General features: G+C 38.0%; 1 protein-coding gene and 1 non-coding gene across 2 annotated transcripts in view; both read right to left on the reverse strand.

Moving 5' to 3' along the window:
- LOC109002003 (midasin) overlaps positions 1 to 21,404 on the reverse strand; it is a 67,051-nt gene continuing 45,647 nt past the window's right edge. The window contains exons 42-72 of the mRNA XM_018979557.2: positions 21,010 to 21,151; positions 20,831 to 20,920; positions 19,890 to 20,013; positions 14,752 to 14,906; positions 13,768 to 13,881; positions 12,397 to 12,567; positions 12,090 to 12,269; positions 11,815 to 12,000; positions 11,552 to 11,653; positions 11,244 to 11,468; positions 11,029 to 11,151; positions 9,471 to 9,552; positions 9,259 to 9,383; positions 9,010 to 9,174; positions 8,208 to 8,283; positions 8,021 to 8,133; positions 7,476 to 7,555; positions 7,266 to 7,379; positions 6,972 to 7,040; positions 6,694 to 6,850; positions 6,101 to 6,267; positions 5,894 to 6,003; positions 5,558 to 5,790; positions 5,201 to 5,446; positions 4,603 to 4,821; positions 4,290 to 4,448; positions 3,969 to 4,193; positions 3,441 to 3,710; positions 3,205 to 3,348; positions 2,864 to 3,070; positions 1 to 2,773 (exon numbers count right to left, since the gene is read on the reverse strand). Of these exons, the coding sequence (XP_018835102.1) occupies positions 335 to 2,773; positions 2,864 to 3,070; positions 3,205 to 3,348; positions 3,441 to 3,710; positions 3,969 to 4,193; positions 4,290 to 4,448; positions 4,603 to 4,821; positions 5,201 to 5,446; positions 5,558 to 5,790; positions 5,894 to 6,003; positions 6,101 to 6,267; positions 6,694 to 6,850; positions 6,972 to 7,040; positions 7,266 to 7,379; positions 7,476 to 7,555; positions 8,021 to 8,133; positions 8,208 to 8,283; positions 9,010 to 9,174; positions 9,259 to 9,383; positions 9,471 to 9,552; positions 11,029 to 11,151; positions 11,244 to 11,468; positions 11,552 to 11,653; positions 11,815 to 12,000; positions 12,090 to 12,269; positions 12,397 to 12,567; positions 13,768 to 13,881; positions 14,752 to 14,906; positions 19,890 to 20,013; positions 20,831 to 20,920; positions 21,010 to 21,151 (7,012 nt within the window). The 3' untranslated portion in view covers positions 1 to 334. The remainder of the gene's footprint in view (positions 2,774 to 2,863; positions 3,071 to 3,204; positions 3,349 to 3,440; positions 3,711 to 3,968; positions 4,194 to 4,289; positions 4,449 to 4,602; positions 4,822 to 5,200; positions 5,447 to 5,557; positions 5,791 to 5,893; positions 6,004 to 6,100; positions 6,268 to 6,693; positions 6,851 to 6,971; positions 7,041 to 7,265; positions 7,380 to 7,475; positions 7,556 to 8,020; positions 8,134 to 8,207; positions 8,284 to 9,009; positions 9,175 to 9,258; positions 9,384 to 9,470; positions 9,553 to 11,028; positions 11,152 to 11,243; positions 11,469 to 11,551; positions 11,654 to 11,814; positions 12,001 to 12,089; positions 12,270 to 12,396; positions 12,568 to 13,767; positions 13,882 to 14,751; positions 14,907 to 19,889; positions 20,014 to 20,830; positions 20,921 to 21,009; positions 21,152 to 21,404) is intronic.
- On the reverse strand, positions 8,507 to 8,636 carry LOC118349111. Its single transcript, XR_004802102.1, has one exon. It is a non-coding gene; the product is annotated as a small nucleolar RNA snoR111 (small nucleolar RNA).

A 21,404-nucleotide genomic window follows, 5' to 3' on the forward strand; every position in this document is an offset into this window, starting at 1 on the left:
GGCCCGGAAGAAATCAGATATCCATGCGTGTCTTTCCACATCGGCATACCTCACATTCAGATTATTACACCGGATTTGAGCGTCAATTGAGATGGTTTATACGTCAAAATGGTATCCCAAACCCCCTATACAATCCCCTTGGTACATCCGTATTCAAAATCTTCCTAAATGCATTGATTCCCATTAAGTTATTTACACGCGATGCGTTAGCAACAGTTGAATTCAGGTTTACCGCCACCAGGGCCGCAACTAACACCACCTTGAACCATCCTTCGGCTAACCACATCAATTGGGGACCAAACAAGTTGTGCAGCCATTGCCGCGCTCAACAAATTTAGTCCCTCCAATATGGCATAAGCTCAAACCACTGTCTAAGTAAGTCAGAAAGGGTCCTAGGAAGTGCTTTGATGTTCCTTAGCACGATGTAGTATGGGAAGGGAAAAGAATCCATATACTTTGAAAACTTAACGGCGCCACCCTCAAAAGATGCTTCCATGAGGTCCATGATTGATTCTTGCGGACTATCAAGGAGTATAAATGCAACCATACGCTTCCTACTCAAGGCATCTCTAACACAGCGCTTCAAGTTTTCCTTCTCATGGAACCGACCATCTGCAATAATCAAAACAAGCTGCTGTAACGGGTTCTGTCCGGAAGGGAGTCGTGCATTAGCAACAGCGACATCCAGCATGTTGTTCAAATACTGAAGCAGATCAACCACTGGTTCATCTGCGATAGTGTTCTCCTGCTTGAATGTTAAACTGGAGATCATCTTGATCCCGGCCTCTCCAGAAAATGGCTGACCAAAATCATGCAGCAACCTTATATTACCTTTCTTCCCAAAGCTTGCAACAGCCAAGTTTCCCATTTCCAGATGAGACATGGCACGGCATACTGTCACCAAAGCTTCAATAGCGACATCACCACAGCAACTTTCGGACATGCTACGGGAATCATCCACAGCAATAACAACTTGGTAATCACGTTTGTTAGGTCGGGTCCGCCTCAGCCATATTTTATCTTTTCTGTAATGACTTGCAATGTATGGAATTACCTTCTTCATGTTTATTCGCTTCCCAGTTTTATAATCCCCTTGGAGCTTGCTTGCAAGAGTTGGTTCCATAACAAGACGCAATTGTTCAGCCAGTTCCTGGGACAACCTTGTTGTCAGCAGTTCATATCTTCTCCAGAGAGCAGTAGCATTATCATTCTTGTCATTGGAGACTTCCATGGGATCTTGGGCCTTTCCCAACTCATCATCAATCACAGAAAGTTTAGTGAATTGTTGTATGCCTTCCAAAAAAGCCTTCTTGACAGAGACCAAACTCTCAGACAGGCTGCTGGTATTACCATCATCATGGCTTTGAAGTTCTTCAGATCCCTCATCAGGCGACTTCTCCAAACCTGATAAATGCATATGCTCTTCAATCTTTTTTGTGTGGATTGAGGCATGGCTCCTGAGAGGGTGTGCTTCAGAATTTTGATTCTCAATCTCCATATCAGTAATGTCATCTCTATGCACAGTAGGACAATCCCCTTCTGGCTTATTGCCATCGACATTTCTGTCAACCTGCTCAGTTATTGCAGGTCCCAAGGCCTGAGCGGTTCCTTTTTCAAACTCAGACACATATCCATATTCCTCTGCATTATCATCCTCCATCTCAACCTGTGCCTCTAAATTATCTGCCTGAAGATCAACAGACACTTTGACCCTTTCTTTCCATTCCTCAAGGGCATCCCCAACACTCCGATAAGGGTTTGGTTGTGGTTTCTGTGTAGATGAAGATTCATGTTGGGGCAATTGACTTTTTGATGGATCATCAGTGAGTCTCCCAGTATTTGATGAGTCAGCCATAGCAAAATCCATTTCAGTGGTATTAGTGGAAGGTAAGCCTCTCGAAGGAGCAAGGTCATTATAAGCATCATCACCACTAGACCAGTTTGATTCTGGTGCTATATTTCTTGAATCTGATGCATGAGAGTCACCCTTTGGTTGTGTTGCAGATTCTGCATTGGGCATACGATCAGTAGGGAAGTCAGAAATTCCTGGCTCAAACACATTGTTACTTGGTTCAGTTGAATTCATCTCAACATTCTCTTTGTGATCCCCCTCAAGATCATCCTTTTTGGGGCTTCCACCCACTTGTTCTGTCTCTGTCTCTCCATTAGTTTCATCTACTGGACATGTATTTTCTTGCTCTGCGTCTCCCTTCTCATCAAATTCCTCATTCCCTAAAGGATCTGCACTGTCTGTTTCATCCGTGTCCATATTATCATCAGAACACTGATTCGATTCATCAAGCTTTAACCCTGTAGGGTCAGCAAATGCCTCTTCTTTATCCAGGTTCACATCTTCTGTGTTATCTCTGTCAATAAGGTTGTCCTCACTTCTAATCTCATCATCATGTTTATCAAGTTCATCAGAATTAAGCTCACCGGGTTCATCAGAAGTAGCAGCATAATCTTCCTTTGCCCTAAGCTCCCTACAACTTGTATCCTGATCCTTAACAGAAGAACCGGATTCATACTTTTCATTTGTATCACTGGGTTTGTCATCTTCATCCTTGTTCCAAAGTTTCTCATCAACTACTTCACTGCTAGCTCCAGTTTCTCCCATTGTGGACTCTAACTGCTCATCTTCACTATTTTCATTGTTTTCTTCTGCGGAGTCCCCACTAATGCTATATGTATCAGCTGCAAAATCCTGCTCCATCTCAATCCCCTTCTCATTCTTATTTGGGATTTCATTTGAGGCATCTTGTTCTTCACTTGACTGTAGAAACATTTATTTGAGAAAAAAAAAATTGAGACACTCGAGCATTATATTGCAATGGAAGGAAAAGGAAACGCTTTGACGATATACCTTTTCCAAAGCCCCAAGCAGCTGATCTTCATCGGTTATCTGATCACTGACATCATTCATTCCAGCACCCTCCCCCATTCCTGTTCCACTTGCATCTTGAGACATATTGTGGGTAGTGTCATCCAGCTCATCTTTGGCAGAGATACCAAACCCTTTGGAATATAAGGAAGCTAAAACATTTGCAAGGACATGGGTCACCACAGAAACCTGCATGGAAAAATAACAATCTGAGTCACGGTGGTTTACAAATTTGAAGTTTGCTGCCATGGCTAAATCATGATTTTAAAATATGTAAAATTTGTCAAAACAAATCTTGCAGGACTAAAAGGTAATCAACTTACCGTTCTGTACATGGCTAAAAGATCTTGAAGGAGAGCATCGCCAAAGTTTAATATTAGGTTCAGTAGGACATGTAGATGCTGAACTCGAACTCCAACATGGAACTTACTACTAATATTATTGCCCGAATGATTCACTAGTATTTCCTGAGCACAGCACATAAGATGATTCACCAAATTATAAATTTAAAAGCAGAACAGGCAAGACAATAAATCAAAGAATGCAGCAAATAACTTACCTCACAAAATATAGTTTTGAGAAGCTTATCACATAGTAGATCCAATCTCAGATCAGCTACAAAAAAATCAAACAGAAATTTCCACGACGTAATGTTCCCAACTGACTCTTCTGGAAGGCTAAGATCAGAACTTGATGAACCGATTTTCTGCAACACATCGGTAATATGTTCAAATGTAGAGTTAAGGGCTTCACCAAACTCGAAATAATTTTCCTCAGTATGTGCATCTGCTGACAGCATGGAAGTATATTCTTCTTCGATCAATCTTCCCTGCAAAATTAAGTAGAATTTTCAAGTTCTCTTTCGGACAATGAAATAGATCGAACGTAGACAACAAAGTTATTTACTACTTGTATTAAGACAAGATTCCCAAAGAATTTACTCATTATATTTGTCATAATAAAACTTAACATCAATCAACAAATTTGCTCAAAGATCAAGTAATGAGCAACTGTAAGTGTCAGAAGAAGAAAAAGCACATACCGTCCGAAGAAAAAAAAGAAAAACACAAAAACCACACACAGATACCTTCTTAAATAATTCTTCAAAATGACTCAGCAAAGCCTCTTTAACTGAGCTTCTATCCACGTCTTGCTCACGGACAACTGAGAGATGCTTCTCAAACTCCTTTATGGCCTGGAAGTTCTCAGAAACCAACTGTTCCATCTGTCTTGTAATAACACAACAGTGTGAGGAACCAGCAAGTGTTGTTATTGCTCCATTGCGGCCAAGGAGGTAGTAATCCAACAATTCCTGTCACAGAATTTTCATTGGTAGAGTTATCGTGACTATGATGGGGGAAATCCTGTATTAGTAAAAGTAAAAAACATGAAGAAAAAAATTTTGAACCTTCGATTTCTGAAAATCTGGAAGAAATTTCCCGATGAAATCAAGAACCCTATTTGCAGCAGCTTTGACACTTTGACAAGTGTTCAGATGAGTATTTGCAAATGTTTTAAGCAACAGTGATTCTTCATACATCACAGCACACAGATCATCAAAGAGTTGCTGCAGTGAAAATTTATCAACAAAAAGCTCAGGATAAAGGTGAAGAAAATACCAAGGATTATTTTTTTCAAAATATAATCTCAAGCTCAAAACTTGTCATATGACAAGCTAAAATAATACATTTGCCCCGCCAGATTCCAGGATGAGAACTTACCTTCTGCTGCCACAGACATTTCAAGGTGGCATGCTGATTTTGAAAAGAGCACACACCAAAAATTTTAATATCAGTTGATGGGGGGTTCTTATATAGATTTTCCAAATTAGAAATGCATTCCCTAATGCGCTTCAATTGCTTCGCAAAATCATTGGCAGCAACCTGTTGCTTCTGTTGTATATCAACGAGCTGGTTGAGAAACGCACTGGACCTATCAACCTACAGGAAACAAGAAATTACAAACAGCTACACAAAGCAAGACAATTATTATGTATACTCTTGACAAGCAAGCACGGCCCAACCAGAGAGAGAATATTGGTGCAAGCGTGCAGTCCACTGATGATTTTAAATGGTCAATTACAAACTCAATGAAACATAAACCAAATTGTAAAGTTAGCATTCTCACAGCAGCTAAACCAATCAGATTTCCTTGTCAAGCAGGATATATTAAAAAGTAAAAGGGGATAGTATCGACTTGGCTACACAATCGGGTATGGTAATTAATTAAACAAAGAGTGAAACTTGGCTCATTATTAAACCAAATCAAACAAACAAGAAAAAAGTCGTTTTTAACTGATATTTAGCTAAAGAAATTTACCTGTTCACGGGTAATATCTTTGTGGGAGTTCAGGCAAATCTGCTGCACAAGCAGCACCGATGCTATGCTCTTAAAGTAGTATTCATTGCCCGTTTTCCATTCAGTAACCAAAAACTCACATGGAAAACTTTGAGATTGGCTGGCAGCAGCAACATCTGAAGCTTCAGAAGCCAGTCTATTTTGTGTCAGCAGCAGGTGCTGTATATCGTATGATGGCTCAAGGAACCACCATGATTTATGTTGGTCCTATAAAGTGCCCGTCATTAAAGGTAACCAACATTTAGCTTGTATAGTAATATAAAAGCATCTAACATAAATCCTACAACAACTAATACCCTAGCATACAATTTATATTACCTCCATAAACACAGACTTGTGCCTAGACAATCCACTGCTCTCTAAGAGCTTTAGAAGCTCCGAAAAGGCTCTCCTCTTCCCCAGACTCTTGTTTGTATCCTTCCATAGATCACCACAATCCACTACAGTCCTATATATTTTCTCAATTGTCCACCACACAGCCTTCCATTGATCCTGGTACAAGAGGGGCGCAGATTGGGAAGCCGAGCACTGTCTTAAAATACTTGTGACCTCTGCACAAAGTAAAAGTTCATAAGATGGGAAATCTCCAAAGTAGAAATCTAGCTGAAGAAACAACAAATAAGAAACATAAGAAGGAAATAATGGGGGGAAAACCTTCAGCACCCCTGAAGTGTAAGAATTGATTATCATATTCAGCTTTCTCAAGGTGCAACTTTTGCAAAGCATAATCTATTTTTTTTCTCCAATCAGCAAACCATATGGACCTGTATTAGAAAAACCATGTAAAAGAATAAAGAATCACGTGTTTTTTAATAAAGGCTTGAGCACAAAAAAATGCCTTGATTGGACGTAAGTATTAACCTGTCTTCATCATGGAACAGTGTCATATCAAAACAAGCATTCGGAGTCCCTATAGTTTTGACTGAAATTTCATTAAGGAGCAATTGACCATGCAGAAATTGAGCTTTTGCTCCGCTTTGTAGTGCATCTTGGTTAAGGAAAAGCATTACAGGTTGCTGCAGAAAATCCTATATGAACAAAAACAACAGAGATGCCATTACTAATATATTTTTTTTATGATAGGTGATGCCATTACTAATATATATACTTGCAAAGAGACTATCTAGGAAAAATATAGACATTAGAGGCACCCCTCCATCTTTGGCAACAATTGAAAAACTAAGGCTTTGACTTTGGCCACGCAAAAGACATCTTTATATGCGCAGAAAGAAACATTCAGAGGAAAAACTAATCACTAAACGAGAAATCACATCTGACAGAAATGTGTTGACAGACAGGCTAATGAAATGAAGTAATAGCAAAATTCTGTAAAATTAGGGTTCAAGACCTGTGGATGCTGTCTACCGTCGATGTTTACAAATTTGACACATGCTAATCTCAGAAATTAAGTGAACAAACTAATAGATGGAAGAAACAGTCTGCTCGTTACTCACAGTGTACTTCTGTATAAGCTTCTTGAGCTTATGACGGGTCCTTTTAGAGTTTTCGATGGACACCAAACTCTCAGAATGCTCCCATCCACATAGTTTTAGAAGCTCTTTCAGCTCTACCTCAATATTTCTTCTATTAGCTTTTATGTGTTCCAAAACACTGAAGTAAAAAAGAAAAAAGAAAAAGAAAAAGAAAGAAAACATTATTACCCACCAAAACAACCTCAACGATCTTCATGAAAGGAGGATTATTCAAGGCACAACAAGTGAAAAAAACTCACGTTGGCAAGAATTGCACATAAAATCCAACCACATTGTATAAGATCTTCAGAGTTTCCATGTCTGAAGGACTGGCACAATCAATTAACAATTAGAATGCTTCAAACAAACAGAATGTCTACATCATTGATATAATATGGGCAAGCATTATACTTAGAGATGATGTATCGGCTTCCATAATAAATGTAAAATATGGAAAAAGTAAAAGATAACTTCTTCCATATAATTTTGGTTGTCGTTTTTTACTTTAATTTTAAAAAGACGAAAAATAGATAAGGCACAAGGTTTAGTCTTACCTTGAATACATATTCAGGCATCTACCAGTACTAAACTGACCAAGGAAAGCAAAAAGCATTTGAAGGCGTTTCTTAAATTCACCAATGCTGGATGTGTGAATGAACTCCTCCAAACTGCAAGTTAAATGACTCAGAAACAATGAATCTAAAAAAAATCCCAATTGAAGCATTCTTAAACATGATTCACGCTGGAAAATAATTAAAACATGCCTTTGGATTGTAGATAGATTATATCCAACCATATCAGGGAAATGTCTGTGTTGAATAACTGAATACAGAGGAAACCATAACTGCAACAATGAGGCAGAAGTACCAAATTAGTCATACAAAAGTTGACATTGAGGTTCTCGATTTAAGAAGAAAAGGATATTAAGCCAAATATGGTAGCTTGCATTATACCACAAAAGTCATAAATATAGCCCTACAAGCTATTTTGATGAATGTATTATTGGTCTTAAATATATGATGAATAATGTTACAAATTGTTGACACTTGTTTGATAGTACCGAAGCACAATTCATTATGCCACAGTTGTACACAAACTTGAGTCAATTGAAAAAACTAGCTAGTTAAATCTGAAAAACAATTTCCAAACAGGTAAACTATGGAAACAGGTAGGAACAGAAGAAACCAGTTTATATGGGTATTATTTTCCTCAGCAATTAAGTGGCACATAAGTTCAATTTTTTCCCTCAGCAATTGCAATTGCAATGCATTATATTTAGTCTTTACAAAAATAAATACATATAATTTACCTTTCCAGCATTGATCTCATACTGATCTTGCACCTCGTCAAGCAGGGCAGGCCAAGAGCCAAATTCCATCTTTTTCCATGAGGACACCAATAAATGGAAGGGCTCCAATTGATCTAAATGCATTTATATAAGAACATAAGCACATCATTATAAATGCAGCAAGAACTAAGAAAAGGAAACTTCTTACCAGAGAGAGAGAGTTTTGAGCCATTTTCTTGTAACACCAGGGCCCTGTTAAGTAGAAATTGCAATCCTGCAAGAGCCTTTGCAGAAGAAAAAGCACATCTAATTAGAAACTTGGGAGGGAAAAAGTGAACAACCAAAGGAGCGTCAAGTCTTTGAAGGACATATAAACACACAGACACAAACACACAAGCCTGGATGGGCAGAGTAATTCCATAAGACTACAAGAGGCTGGTTTCAAAGCCCAAGATTAAACTTGAGAATTTTTTTTTGACAAGTAAAAAGAAACAATGAAAGTAACAAATGTGGACGAGCAACAATCGAATTGCTAATAAAAAAGATGACGACCGAAATGATATCTCGGACATTGATTTTTGCTATACCTCAATGTTCTTCTGAACGCAGGACACACAGAGCTGTCTCACCTTTTCTATTAAACCAAACAGAGGCTTTGATTTGAAAAGAAAAAAGAAAGAAAATCCCAAATATGAGTGATTATCAGACAAGGTTAAGAGATCCCTGAACCCCATCAGAAAACATAACACTTACATTTCAATCGTTTGTAGAGAAGAACGGAGGCGCTTAAACTTGAGAATTGAATTGTAAAGGGAACCACTAATGGTTGAAGGGTTTTATATGATACAATTAAGAGTTATAATTTCACGGAATAGGTTTAATAACGCTAGTGCACCCTTTAATAATAACAACACATGGACCACTCAAGTTGCTCGGAAGTCTGTACTAAATCTTATGAAATCTATAAGAGGCACTCTGAAGAAAACATTAAAAAGTAGCAAGAGCGCTACCTTAGCTAAAGGAGTGCTCAGAGGAATATTCAAGAGCATCTCAATCACATCCAAGATTTTACCGAGGCCATGGTGATCCTCCCATTCATTCAAAAGGGAAAGAATCTGATGTTGAAGACCAGTAAGCAATTTCACCATTTTAGCCATAAGAGGAGCATTTGAATCCTATAAAAGGGATGAGACAAGGTCAGGATATATGAGATAGAGAACAAAAATTGTTATTATAAGGCACCAAAAAGTTTGCAAGACCTTGTAAAAATTGTATTTGTATGCTGATGTCCTAGATGTTTTATCATCATGCTCCAAACAAAGCCGTAACAAGTGCTCTGGCACAAGTTTAGCATCTAAACTGGACAAAAATAAACTCCCCATACCTGAGGAAAAAACAAAGGTCACAATGTTCTCTCAAGGGCATAAAAAAATAAGATATTCATCCAAGAAGTTGGAATGTTCAACAATACCTTTAATCATCCCCACTCCCAATCTATAGGAGTCAGTGAAGGAAAGCAATCTATCTGCATCAGATACTTTGAAAGTTCCCGGCTAAATTGAAGAAACAGTATATTAGGGGAGGCATGTGCATGAAGTTCTCAAACACAAACCACAAATACTTTGGATAAGTAAGATGAGCTTTATTAATTAGCAAAATGACAATATCCAAGTACACAGGAGTGTACACCAAATACACCTAAGTAGAAAATATAAAGAGATTTTAAGCCATGTTTGGTTCATTAGAAATTTCTAAAAATTTTCAAATTTTTTTCCAAATCAAACAAACTTTAAGTCTCAAAAAACGTTTGTATTTCAAAATTTCAACTAATCATTACTTAAACACAAAAATCAATACAACTGTTACAAACTTCAAGACAAAATAATCTTTAAAAATTATATTCAAACAACTTTTCAGCATTATCTATCCACTTTCACAAACTCCAATACAATACATATTTTAAAAAAGATTTTTACTCAAAATTTTCTCTTTCCTTTCCCAAAACCTAATCTCAAACAAATTCTCAAAATTCTCTAATATTTCCAACATTTTTGGTAACAGAACATTTTTAGAAAATCCTAAAATCTATAGCTACAGAAACACAAGTGAGCAAGAAAGCCTTCAGGTCCGCCATTTTTCTTAAGCAGTCTTCAAAACTATGCTCATTTCTTTCTTTGCATACGCAACACGCTGAACAGGCCAGAATCACTTTCCACATGGTCTCATTGTGGTGACTATCAAATTATCCTTTCCAGTATGCTGTTGGGTCTACCATCCTTCTCGGCATCATACAATCTAACCCAAATAGACCAAAAACAGCTTTCCACAATGTGTGTGCTAACAAATCTAATAATTACAATATGTCTTCCTTAAGTACCCCGAGGTTAGGACTTTTCCTAGTTTAGCTGTCCTACAAAGAACCGTTCTCAAGGGGCCTTGCTCCTCGAAATGGACTTCCATAGAACAGCAATATTGTCAAGGGGAATCAATGCACCGTAGGACACTTTAACTTCAAACACCCCTTTAATTAATTTTCCATTGAAGCCTGAAGGGCATAACCTTTTGCACCAAGGCATATCCAACAGAAATGAAAGAAATACACAAGATTTCAGTAGAAGTACTAAAATACATAGAATTTTGAAAATAAGTTTCACTCTTTCAATATTGACAATACTGAAGACCGGTTTAACTGTCTTTTGAGACGTTGTTATGAAGAAATTGATGAATGAACTATTAAGCAGAAAAAAAAAAAGAATTAAATTAATGACTTAGTTTTACAAAACCTTATTTTGTGCAAATTAATTTTTAACCATAGAATATTGCCTATGCAATTCTCTTTATTGTTGATTAAATTTGCAATATTATTTTTGACAAATGGGACTAAAATCATGATTCCATGAAATTGAAACATACAAAGATGTGGCATGTATGAGGTGAAATATTGCAGATTAAGCATAAGGCTTGCATCAAATATCAGCGTTACAAATTTTGGAACTTCAAGTAAATCTCAAGTATTCAAGGTAACTTACAGCGAGGACAAGATTATTTGAACCAAATAATTGATTGTGAACATGGACCATGTTATTCAGGAAGGACTCCTCTATGACATTCCATTCTTCCTCTGAAGTTTCTGGTTCCTTGTGAGCTTCATTCTAAAAGTACGAACGTATTTTTGAGGTCCAAATAATAAAAATATGAAACATTGGGACAAAAACTAGCAAATATAACATTATAAAAGTACTACCGTTGTATTAAATTCTTCTTCTGACAGCAATTCCTTCCATTCCAAAAAACTATCATTTGCCATGGACTTTCCCAGTGTTGATATGTCAACTTCAATAATGCTATCAATATGAAATGCACGAGGCCTAAACTTGTACTGCTGAGAACCATAGTCCCTTTTGGTTTTTGATTGAACTTTCATTCTCATCCAGAGATTTGAAAATTCACTAAATATCTTGTCCAAGATCTGATTCAGGACATGAAATTTACTGTCAGATCAAAACCCACAGAGTAATTTCTTTTTTCCCGGCAATTCAAATCAATTCTCACCTTAAAGGACTCATGATCCATCAATTGTGAATTTGCAACCGAATGTGCTACACGGACAAGAATGTTGTGATGGAGAGCAGCTTGAAGTTGTATAACAGAGACCTATTTCCAATGGTTAAGCAAATAAATTGCATAAACATGTCCACACTAAATAATAAAAAAGGAGTAAACAGTTCCAAGGTGTGGTACTTGAGAAAGACAATACGATGGACATCAAATGAAATGAGACCATTGTAGGATAGAATCTATTGAAGTCGGGATACCTTATCAACAGCAATGTCACTTGAGAATGAAACCAACTTTTCCAGCAAGCTCATATCAGCTGCACAAAAGTTCGTAGGAATATCTATATCATAGAAAGGAAGCTCAGGCTGCATGGTGTTCAAGTTAACAGAAACAGACTTGGATGAAGATCCACGGGGAAATCTCATTAATGAATAGATAGTTCCCTGCCAAATTCTCCTAGTCAGCCAATGATATCTATATGATAAACCTAAAAGCATAAATATCTAAAATGAAAAAATCTAGCAGAAAATACCATAACAAGATCAACATTATCCAGCTCAACCCTACTAAGAAATGATTTCTGGAAGACACTTGACAGAACCAGTGATGAGCCTAATTTCATTTCATACACCGCAACTTGAACTGGTTGAACTACATCGATGTATGCAACATATTCATCTGATAACCGGTCAATAAAACAGGTTGCTGTGTCCTGAAAACCAAGATGGAAACAGGTAATGAGAAAAATGACATGCTACAGCAGCATGAAACTGTAAGCAAAGAATGATTATCCTCCAAAACAAGTTTTCAAACACCTAATCATTCAGAATTAATTCTACCTGCCAGTTGGAAACTTGGCTGACAATTTGTGGCAAGTCCATAGCTTTGATATTACTCGCCATAACCTCCAAAGATGTAACGAGTTTCAGAAACTCAAAGCATTGTATAAGAAAGTCACCACATTCAGTTTTTAACTTCTTAAATTTCCCAGGATCAGAGCGGAACACAATCTGAGCACAAAAAGTAACTTTTGTCATCAGATGACAGAGAAGAAACAATCAGTAGCATGCAGTGATAACTAAAGTCCACCTTTATGGACCTTAATTCACTGTCTTCCCATGGTGAACACATTTGATAAGTGAGAAATGAGATTGATTCAAAGAAATAGAAGTAACTGGCAACAAATTCTATCAAGAAAAACAGAGGAAAGGAACTGATATTTGTTTTTGGTGTTGAAAACCCAAGCTGTATCCTCTACCAAACTTTCAATTTTAGACCTCTGTCCCCCCTCTAAGGTTTCTTAAAAACAAAGCTATATATAAAACTCAGATCTCGATAATTTGCTATATACATGTAAAGATAAAATTCTAAAAATACAATTTAACGTCTGTTTCAGATTCCTGACAACAATGTTTCATGGAATTATATTCATCCATTATTATTTTTGCAATGAAATTTTGGAATTTGTTTTCTTCATAAAAACTATCATGTGATCTTTTAGAAGCCTCTCTTTCATTCTCGTATGTAAGCTAGTTTATCAAGTTTAACGTAAAATCTAGATATTTTGGTGTCACGTTAAGCATATAATGATACAATTGAGATCTTAAATAAATTTTATCTTGCTCGGTGAAGTCTAGGGGATAAAACTTCTCAACTATTTTTCATATAGATCATCAAACTTAAAGAATTTTCTTGAATTTATTTCACTTTGGGTTCCATATTAAAAAGCATAATATTGTATAATAAAAGACTTTGGGATACAAATTATAGGTTTATTATTTCTCATAAACTTAACTTTTTAATTTAATTTTGGAGGGGCCACATCATAGAAATAGATAATATATAAAAGATAATATATACAAATTATGAAAAAAATAAGGAAATTTTAGAAATTTTTGAAGAGCATATGGGAATTATAATTTTTTTTAGTTTGGGGGGGGGGATTTTCCACCACTGCCAATCCACCTTCACTTCTACACTATATTCACAATCTATGATGCCATGGCACTAAGCCTCCAACAAGGCAGTTCTAAATCATCCAGCGGTGCAAAGAACAATATTGTTAACAAGGTAGGTGTTGGAATTACCCACAAATACACAAACAAACCCACACCTCACAAATTTTGCTTCCTACTCACATATTTGGAATTAAGTTTTTTCATCTGCTAAGGAAAATGGTAACAGGATAAGAGAAAGAAAGCTGTTTAGACCTTTCTTCGCACTCGTCTGAGCTCCATTTCAAGATTTTCTAATGCCTGCACTCTTCTATTATCAGCTTGTCTTGAAGAAAAACATCCTGCTAAATAGTCACATTCTTCTCGTACCTGTAAGAAGCCATACAGCAAACGCTTCAAGTTTATCATCTTACAAAAAAAAAAAACCTCATAGCTGCAAAGGAAAAGCTCAATTATCCACTTGCACCTCCACACGGGCAGGCACATTCAATTGCATATTGTAAAAGCTTGAACTTTATGATCTTGGAAAGAGAAATTTCATGTGCTGCTGTTAATGCTAATATATGCAGACCATAACAACTCAACATTGTCAAATTGACATAATAACTTATGCACAACTTGTGGTTCATGTTAAAATACTTTATAACTTATGAGCCACTTTTTTTTTTTCTTTTCTTTTTTTTAATGTGAATATGAAGCGAGAAGTTGTATGTAAGAAGAAATAAATTTCATGAAAGGGAGCTTGAAAGGGAGCTTGAAGGTTTCAATGCTGAACTAAGTTGAATGTCTGCACTCTTGTATACCCCGTGTACTTGGGCTATGCCTATTCGTATTAATATAATATAATCGTTTACCTATAAAAAAAAAAACAAGTTGAGTGTCTGCACTCAAGATGTGGTAAAAGATAAAATACTTGATAATTGAAGAGCCATATTTTTAAAATGTGAATATGCAGGGAGAAGTAACGGGTAAGAAGAAATAAGTTTTATCAGAGGCAGCTTGAAGAGCCTTTAGATGGGGATGACTGACTTAAACGATGTTTTCTGTCATTGCAGTAGAGGTGCATAAAATACACAGTTAAGCCTATAATAAACTATACATTGTAGTATACACAAGCATATACATTATAGCATGCATTGTAGATACATAGTCATATAATAAACTATGCACGTGTAAGATACAAAAGATCATAATAACAGCTGATCGGATAATCAAACATTATATATAGTAGAAAGATACCTGCATTTCAAGTTTAATCGATGCTTTCTTTTCAGCTAAATGTGAATACTTCCATTGGTATTTCATGGCAGGATCCAAATCATCCCCGCTAAGCAAGAGATGAAAGCGTAATCCCCCAATCCGTAACCATGCACAGCCAAGAACGTAGAGGAAGTCTAAGAAAAAGACAAAAAAAGAAGGCAAAATTAAGAAATCATACTGACTATTTTTTTCTAAAGAAACAATGGACTATATTCACTAGCCCAATGATAGAAAAACTGAAATTTCTTGGAACCAAAAGAGAAGTGAAAACCCTAAAACTACTACTCTTTTTGCAATACGACCCCTAAGTTGCAAATTTCACCATTAATCTCTAGCTGTTAAGATATTTGAAAAATAAGTGACATGCCACAATCTTAGTGGCTGGGTCTTTTTATTTTTCATTTTATAAAAGACATTTTTATCTCATCTGCCAATGAAATATCTTGGCCTCCCGTTGGGTGCGTCATTCAAATAATAATCTATTTGGGATGATGTTCTAGAAAAAAAAAATGGAGCTGAAATTGGCTACTTGGAAGAGGATGTACTAATCCACAGGTGGTAGGGTCACCTTAATTTCCAAGGCAGCTTGAAATTGGCTACTTCCTATTATAATTTCCACTCCACACCAAGGTGGCTCATCGCATGGAGAAACTCCAACGTGACTTCTTATTGGGGTGGGGGGGGATAAACGACAAGTTTAAACTTCACTTGGTGAAATGGACCACAATATGCTCTCCTATTCAAGAAAGAGGATTGGGTATTCGGAACTTGCAGTCTTTCAACAATGCCTTGCTTGACAAATGGCTATGATATCACTGACTTTCGTGTGGGGGGCGCGGGGGCTTGTGTAGAATCATCGAATTGAAGCATGGGGAACCATGGGCTATGACTTGCCGTATGAAATGGAAAACAAGTTAGCCCTTTACCAGGACTATGTTAAGCACTACCTTTCTTAGCAGCATAATTAATGGAACAAGTTAGCCCCTCTAACTCTCTTTGATATTTTGAGACAGATTTAAAGCTACATGCCTTATCTTTCAAGTCTCTATTCACTTTGATAGAAACAAACATCGCCAAAAGCTCTTCTTCAAGCCCTTCACATGAGACTCCAACATCATAATGGAAAGTTGTGATTTTCTGCAAGACCCAATGAAATTCCCAAATTCCAATTCTACAACGGAAGAGACATGGGAAAAGACTCAACACAATGGCTCCCCTTGATCCTTTACATTTTTCTAAACATAGCTTGATTCTGCCGGCACAGTTTTCTGTTCTACTAAAGGTCCCTCCATACACCTAGCTACTAAAGATATATAAGAGGCCTCCCAAATACTAGAGCTATCAACTTCCATCTAGAAGTCAAAGGAAAAGTTAGAAGAAAGCTTCCGAAAACTAATCTGCCTCTTAGTGCTCACTAAAGCCCATCCCAGAGTCAAGACCTGGAGTAGGCCCTGGGTCTGCACAAAGAATGCCGCTCTACTAGTTCAGGCTCAAAAGGACCTCCCTGACTATCTTTTGGCAGGCCCAGAAAGCCCACTGGCCTTTATTTCAATGGATCTTTCACAGGCAGGCCCAAAAGAGCCCATGGGCTAACCCATTAATGAAAGTGCTTTAATAGAGCTTGATTCCATTCAATTCAGGCCAGGCCTGACTCTTTTCATATTTATTCAAGGCTCCACTCGTAAAAAAATCCATGGCCCCTTAAGCTTATATTAAAATCCTTAAAAAAATACCACCTCTCAACAATGACGCATGTTTTTAAAATGGTTCCATTGTGCCGACGTTCATGCCCTCTGCAACCTCCTCAGAAGCCCCCATAATTCTAGCAAAGGCCAAAACATTTAGAATGGTTAAAAAACAAATGGTGTGTTTTCCACTGTGAACAAAATTTCTTGTTGCAATCCCTAGATTGCCCCTGGATACCCTTTTGACTACCAGACTCTGCCACGGATTTGCCACAACCTCAGCACACATTGGAGTGCTAAACTCAATATGACTAGCTTCATCCACTCCCACCAATATCAAGGACAACCTTTTCAGAGTCATAACATCAGTACACCACCCATAACCCATTGATGAAGCTCAACTTGTGGCCCATCATAGGGTGCTGACTAAGAGAAGACAACTAACCTATAAAGCTCATCATGAAGGCTCTACAACCCTATACTTCTCTTCCCATTGGACAATGAATCACTGAAACCCACCCATTCTCTGCTTTAAAGACAAAAAACTTGGCTTTGAAGAAAAAACAACTCGTCAGTCCCATTGAAAAATGCAGAATTAAACCCAAAGAAATCTTATAGAAAGAAAGAAACCAGAGATAGTAGACTATTTGTGAGTGGAAAGGGTGCAAAAAGAGTGTTATCTCCGAGAATTGTCAGAAATAACAATCAGAACAAGAGGGAGGGAGGGAGGGAGGGAGGGAGGGAGGGAGGGAGACACACAGACCAAAATAGTCAAAATACAATTTTGACGTTTGAAAAGGGTTTTACATAGAAAACATTTTTTTATAAGTAAAAATATTATATATATCAATAGGAGTAACCAAATACACTGGACGTATACAAGAAAAACACTTAGCCCATACTAGAGAGCTCCTAATGACCCAAGCCCGAATACAATGGAATACACCAAGCCCGAATTAGAACACACCTCCCCAACCCCTTGTTTCCCGTAAGACTAATACTCCACCCTAAACTCCCTCTACGAGGACGTCTTCATAATGCCCTTCCTTTAGTCTTCCCTCGACTTGAGTTACCTCCCTTAGCGTCGTAGTTGATTGCCCAAAAAAGACGCTTTAACTCCCTGCTTTTCTTAAAACTCAATTTGGTTTCAAGCGAGTGGCCTGCCTCAATCGTAGTGAGTAGTACTTTAAATTGGTCTTCACATCCTCCATATGAAAGCCCCACAAAATGCTGAATCTTGTTAACCTTATGCAGAACCCAATCCGATGGTGAACCCGCTATATTGTTTATCGAAGAAAGAGAAACCAGGGGAACAACATTATCTCCAGACACAGTTCCCAACTGCACTTTCAACCCTAGACATTCCTCCTTACAAGGCACCAACGGCAAACCCATAATTTCCTCCCCGCCATGTCCTGCATTCAAATCCCGAACCTCCTCAACAGCTATATTGTTGTTGTCCATTGTTGTTGTCACCATTAAGAGTTCCTTCATCTTCAACACAGGTGTCATCGTTCCATCAACGAAGACATTGTTTGTAGGTGCTTCACCCCCTGATGATCATTTTTTTGCCACTTTACCCTACTACTCCCTCAGGAGGCATAAAACAGGTGGGGGAAACACTACCTTTTGTTATCCCCATTTTTATCTTTTGAAAGAGGCTCGTCTGCTTCTTCCAAAGTACTCAAAACCCTGGAAGGACCCCCCATCTACAACTGAAAGTGAACCCTAGAAAAATATACCAACCCCATTTGCAACTGGTGACTGAGGGCAGTCAGACGACAAGCTGCTAATGTCCTGAATGATACCGACATGAACGGTGATGCCGGCGTCCAATGACCCTATTTGTGACGACGTCGAGATGCCCTGTGCCGGCGCACTTGAGGTCTTCAAACCCGTAGGATCTACCCCCCACCCCTGCTCGTCCATTTTCGATCCACCACCCAAACCCATGACCAGGTCCAGCTCATTATCCACTTTAATCATAAGATCTCTCACATACTTCATAACTCCCATCAATTGAACTCTAACAGCCCACAAAACCCCCTCCACTTCTCCCACACTTAAACACCCGACAGAGGCAGTCATTCCACCTTGCAACATATGGTGCTTACCTTCCACTTCTCCCAATGTCACCTAACAACCTTTGTGTCCTACAAGTGCCTTACCCTTTCCTTCCGCAGCGGAGCTATTTTCTGTCGGACTACCTGCCGGTGACCTCAACACTGAGGCGTACAAGGCACCTTTAACCGATGGAGGCCTTCCCACTGTCTTTCCATCAACAAACTCCCATCTGTTTGCTTGCTTTAGAACATTGGCTTTGGACCCAATGACGCTTTGAATGGAACGCATAAAACCTTTCCATCCGATGTCATTTGCACCTTTTGGGATCACCAAGAAACCTTTCCTCCTTCCATTACCCATCTTTAGCTCCCTGAAGAATCCTTCATGACATAGGAGTTCTAAACAATCCTCAATCCCCTTAGCTACCCATGAAGCTACCGTCCCACATAGACACATGAACTTAGCCATCCTTTTACTCCGTTTAGAGATGCAAAAACTATTTTCGCCCTCTTTCATAGAAACGAAAGTTTTTTATTCCATCTCTCATCATCCATCTAAGACGAATCCACTTCGCGCGTCGTCATCTCAAGTAGAGAAACGAGTTATGGAACTACCCCAGGATCATCATACGGGAATAAAATGCAGATATGAGATGTTATACGAGAAAAGGTAATGGAACTACCCTAGATCTGCACTGATGAACCAAAGGAGTGGAAAATCCCGGTTGCCGAAGGGAGGACCGACGCCGAAGTGCCATCAGAGGAGTTGCCAGAGCCCGTCGGTCTTGTCTGTGGCTACGGCGGAGGCACAGGTTCGACGGTCGAGATGCCCTATGCCGCCTCCGAGAGATCTCCTTGTCACCGAGAATCTCGTCGATTTAGCCCCAGAGAAACACTCCAAGTTGCTGGAGGGAAGACTGACGCTGGACTGCCCTCAACGGTGTTGTCGGAGCCCATCGATCTTGTCTGTGGCGGTAGCGGGGTGCCTTAGGTTTTGGGTGGAGGTGACTGCAGGGATTGGGTACCTTAGGGTTTTCTCTGTCTAGCAAATGCAAAATTTTAGTAAAAGCATTGCATAGAAAACATTATTAGGGCACCAATGAAGATTCAAGAAGAAAAAACTAGAAAGAAAGGGATTACAGGACATCCAATATAGGGAGGAGAGAAAATGAGACAGAGAAATCTGGGGCTAGGTAACAACTTTATTAGGTTAAAGGTCAAATTGCAAAAGAGGTTATAGTTTAGGTAGTTAATTGTAATTTCCCCAAACAGTTACTAGCGTTAATATTAATATGTTCTGCAAAAAAAAAGTACACTCATATGAAATCTTGAATTTATAAATAAAAAAGATCAATAGACATAGAACCACCTGTAGATGAGCAAGGAAGATAGAGCTCTCTAAGCAGCGGCTCAATGAATATGTGAACCAACTCTTTCAATCTGCAATAGCTTGATGAGAGAATAAGAAAGCACATTTGCTGGATGTTTTCTTCCTGTCACCAAAGAGAGAAAATTAAGAGCTATGATAACTGGACAGTAGCATGCCTCAATGGTGTTTGAGATTTCCAAAACTAAGCACCAGGAGAGCACTAGCAAAAAACGCATCAAGGTGTAATAGGATACATGAAGGTCCTGAGAAGGGTAACGCTCATTAATGAATGCTTTTATGAATCTTTCATGCTCTGGCTGGAGTTACGGGCAGTTCATTTACACGCTTCTTTTTTTCTCCTTTCCTAGCTTAATCACACTTAAAAAGTGCAAACATATATAACTGAAAGCAGTTCCTTCTCTAAGAAAAGAGGTTCGATTTACAACCTTCAAGATCTTTAAAATTATTTAGATTTGAAGGGCTTCTTCTTTCAACTACTGTTAGTAAGCAGCTTTTACTCATTCAGTAAAGTGAAGCAACCCACTCGTTTTTCTATATAGTATAAAATGGAAACAATATGTTATTTATGATTTCATTACTATCTGATTGACCGTTAAATACTAAGAAGCTTAAGCTGCGTTTGGATGTTGGACTAAGTTGAGTTGAGATGATAAAATATTGTTATAATATTATTTTTTAATATTATTATTATTTTGGGATTTGATAAAGTTGAATTGTTTATTATATTTTGTGTTGGAATTTGAAAAAGTTGTAATGATGAGTTGAGATGAGTTGAGGATCCAAACGTACCCTAAAACTCAATGTTCAAACCTCTCATGAAAGTGGATCCACTTTCACGAGTGATTTGCTCTTCTTCTTCTTCTTTTTTTTTTTTTTTTTTTTTGGGGGGGGGGAAGGAGGCGAGGAGTAAAAAAACGTACCTTAACCATATTCTTCTGGAATGCACAAAGATTGGACTTGATTGTCACAAATCCATTCGCATCAAAAGATTTTTCATGTGCATATATAATCTAGAAGCAGAAGACAGACACTAAGAATGACTTCCACAAACATGAGTAGAAATAACAAGGCATATCAAATCCAAAACAAAAACAGCTACCTGCTGGAAAAGAAAGCGAGCCATAGATAAAAGCAAATGAGGTATATTTGCCTCTGTTGGAGAGCTGCACCAAAGACTACAAGAAGCAACTCTAAGCTTCAGACCATGGACAAAATATTCACATACAGTGGATGTCCTTTGCCTGAATCGAGCACAAATTTGAAATAAAAAGAAAAACAAAGAACAAAAATGAGAGCCACATAATAAAGTACAGGTTTTCACTACCATCACAACATAAAAAACCCAAATAAAAAATATACTAAACATATAGTCAACATAAAGAGGGATCGCACCAAACCAGGCTCTAACTTTATCCCAATTATCACCTCCCCCCCCCCCCCCAACCCAAAAAAAAAAAAAAACTTCTATCATACAAGATGGTCCATGGTACTGAC

Source organism: Juglans regia, chromosome 7 (genome assembly GCF_001411555.2).
Source record: "Juglans regia cultivar Chandler chromosome 7, Walnut 2.0, whole genome shotgun sequence".
Classification (NCBI taxonomy): domain Eukaryota; kingdom Viridiplantae; phylum Streptophyta; class Magnoliopsida; order Fagales; family Juglandaceae; genus Juglans; species Juglans regia.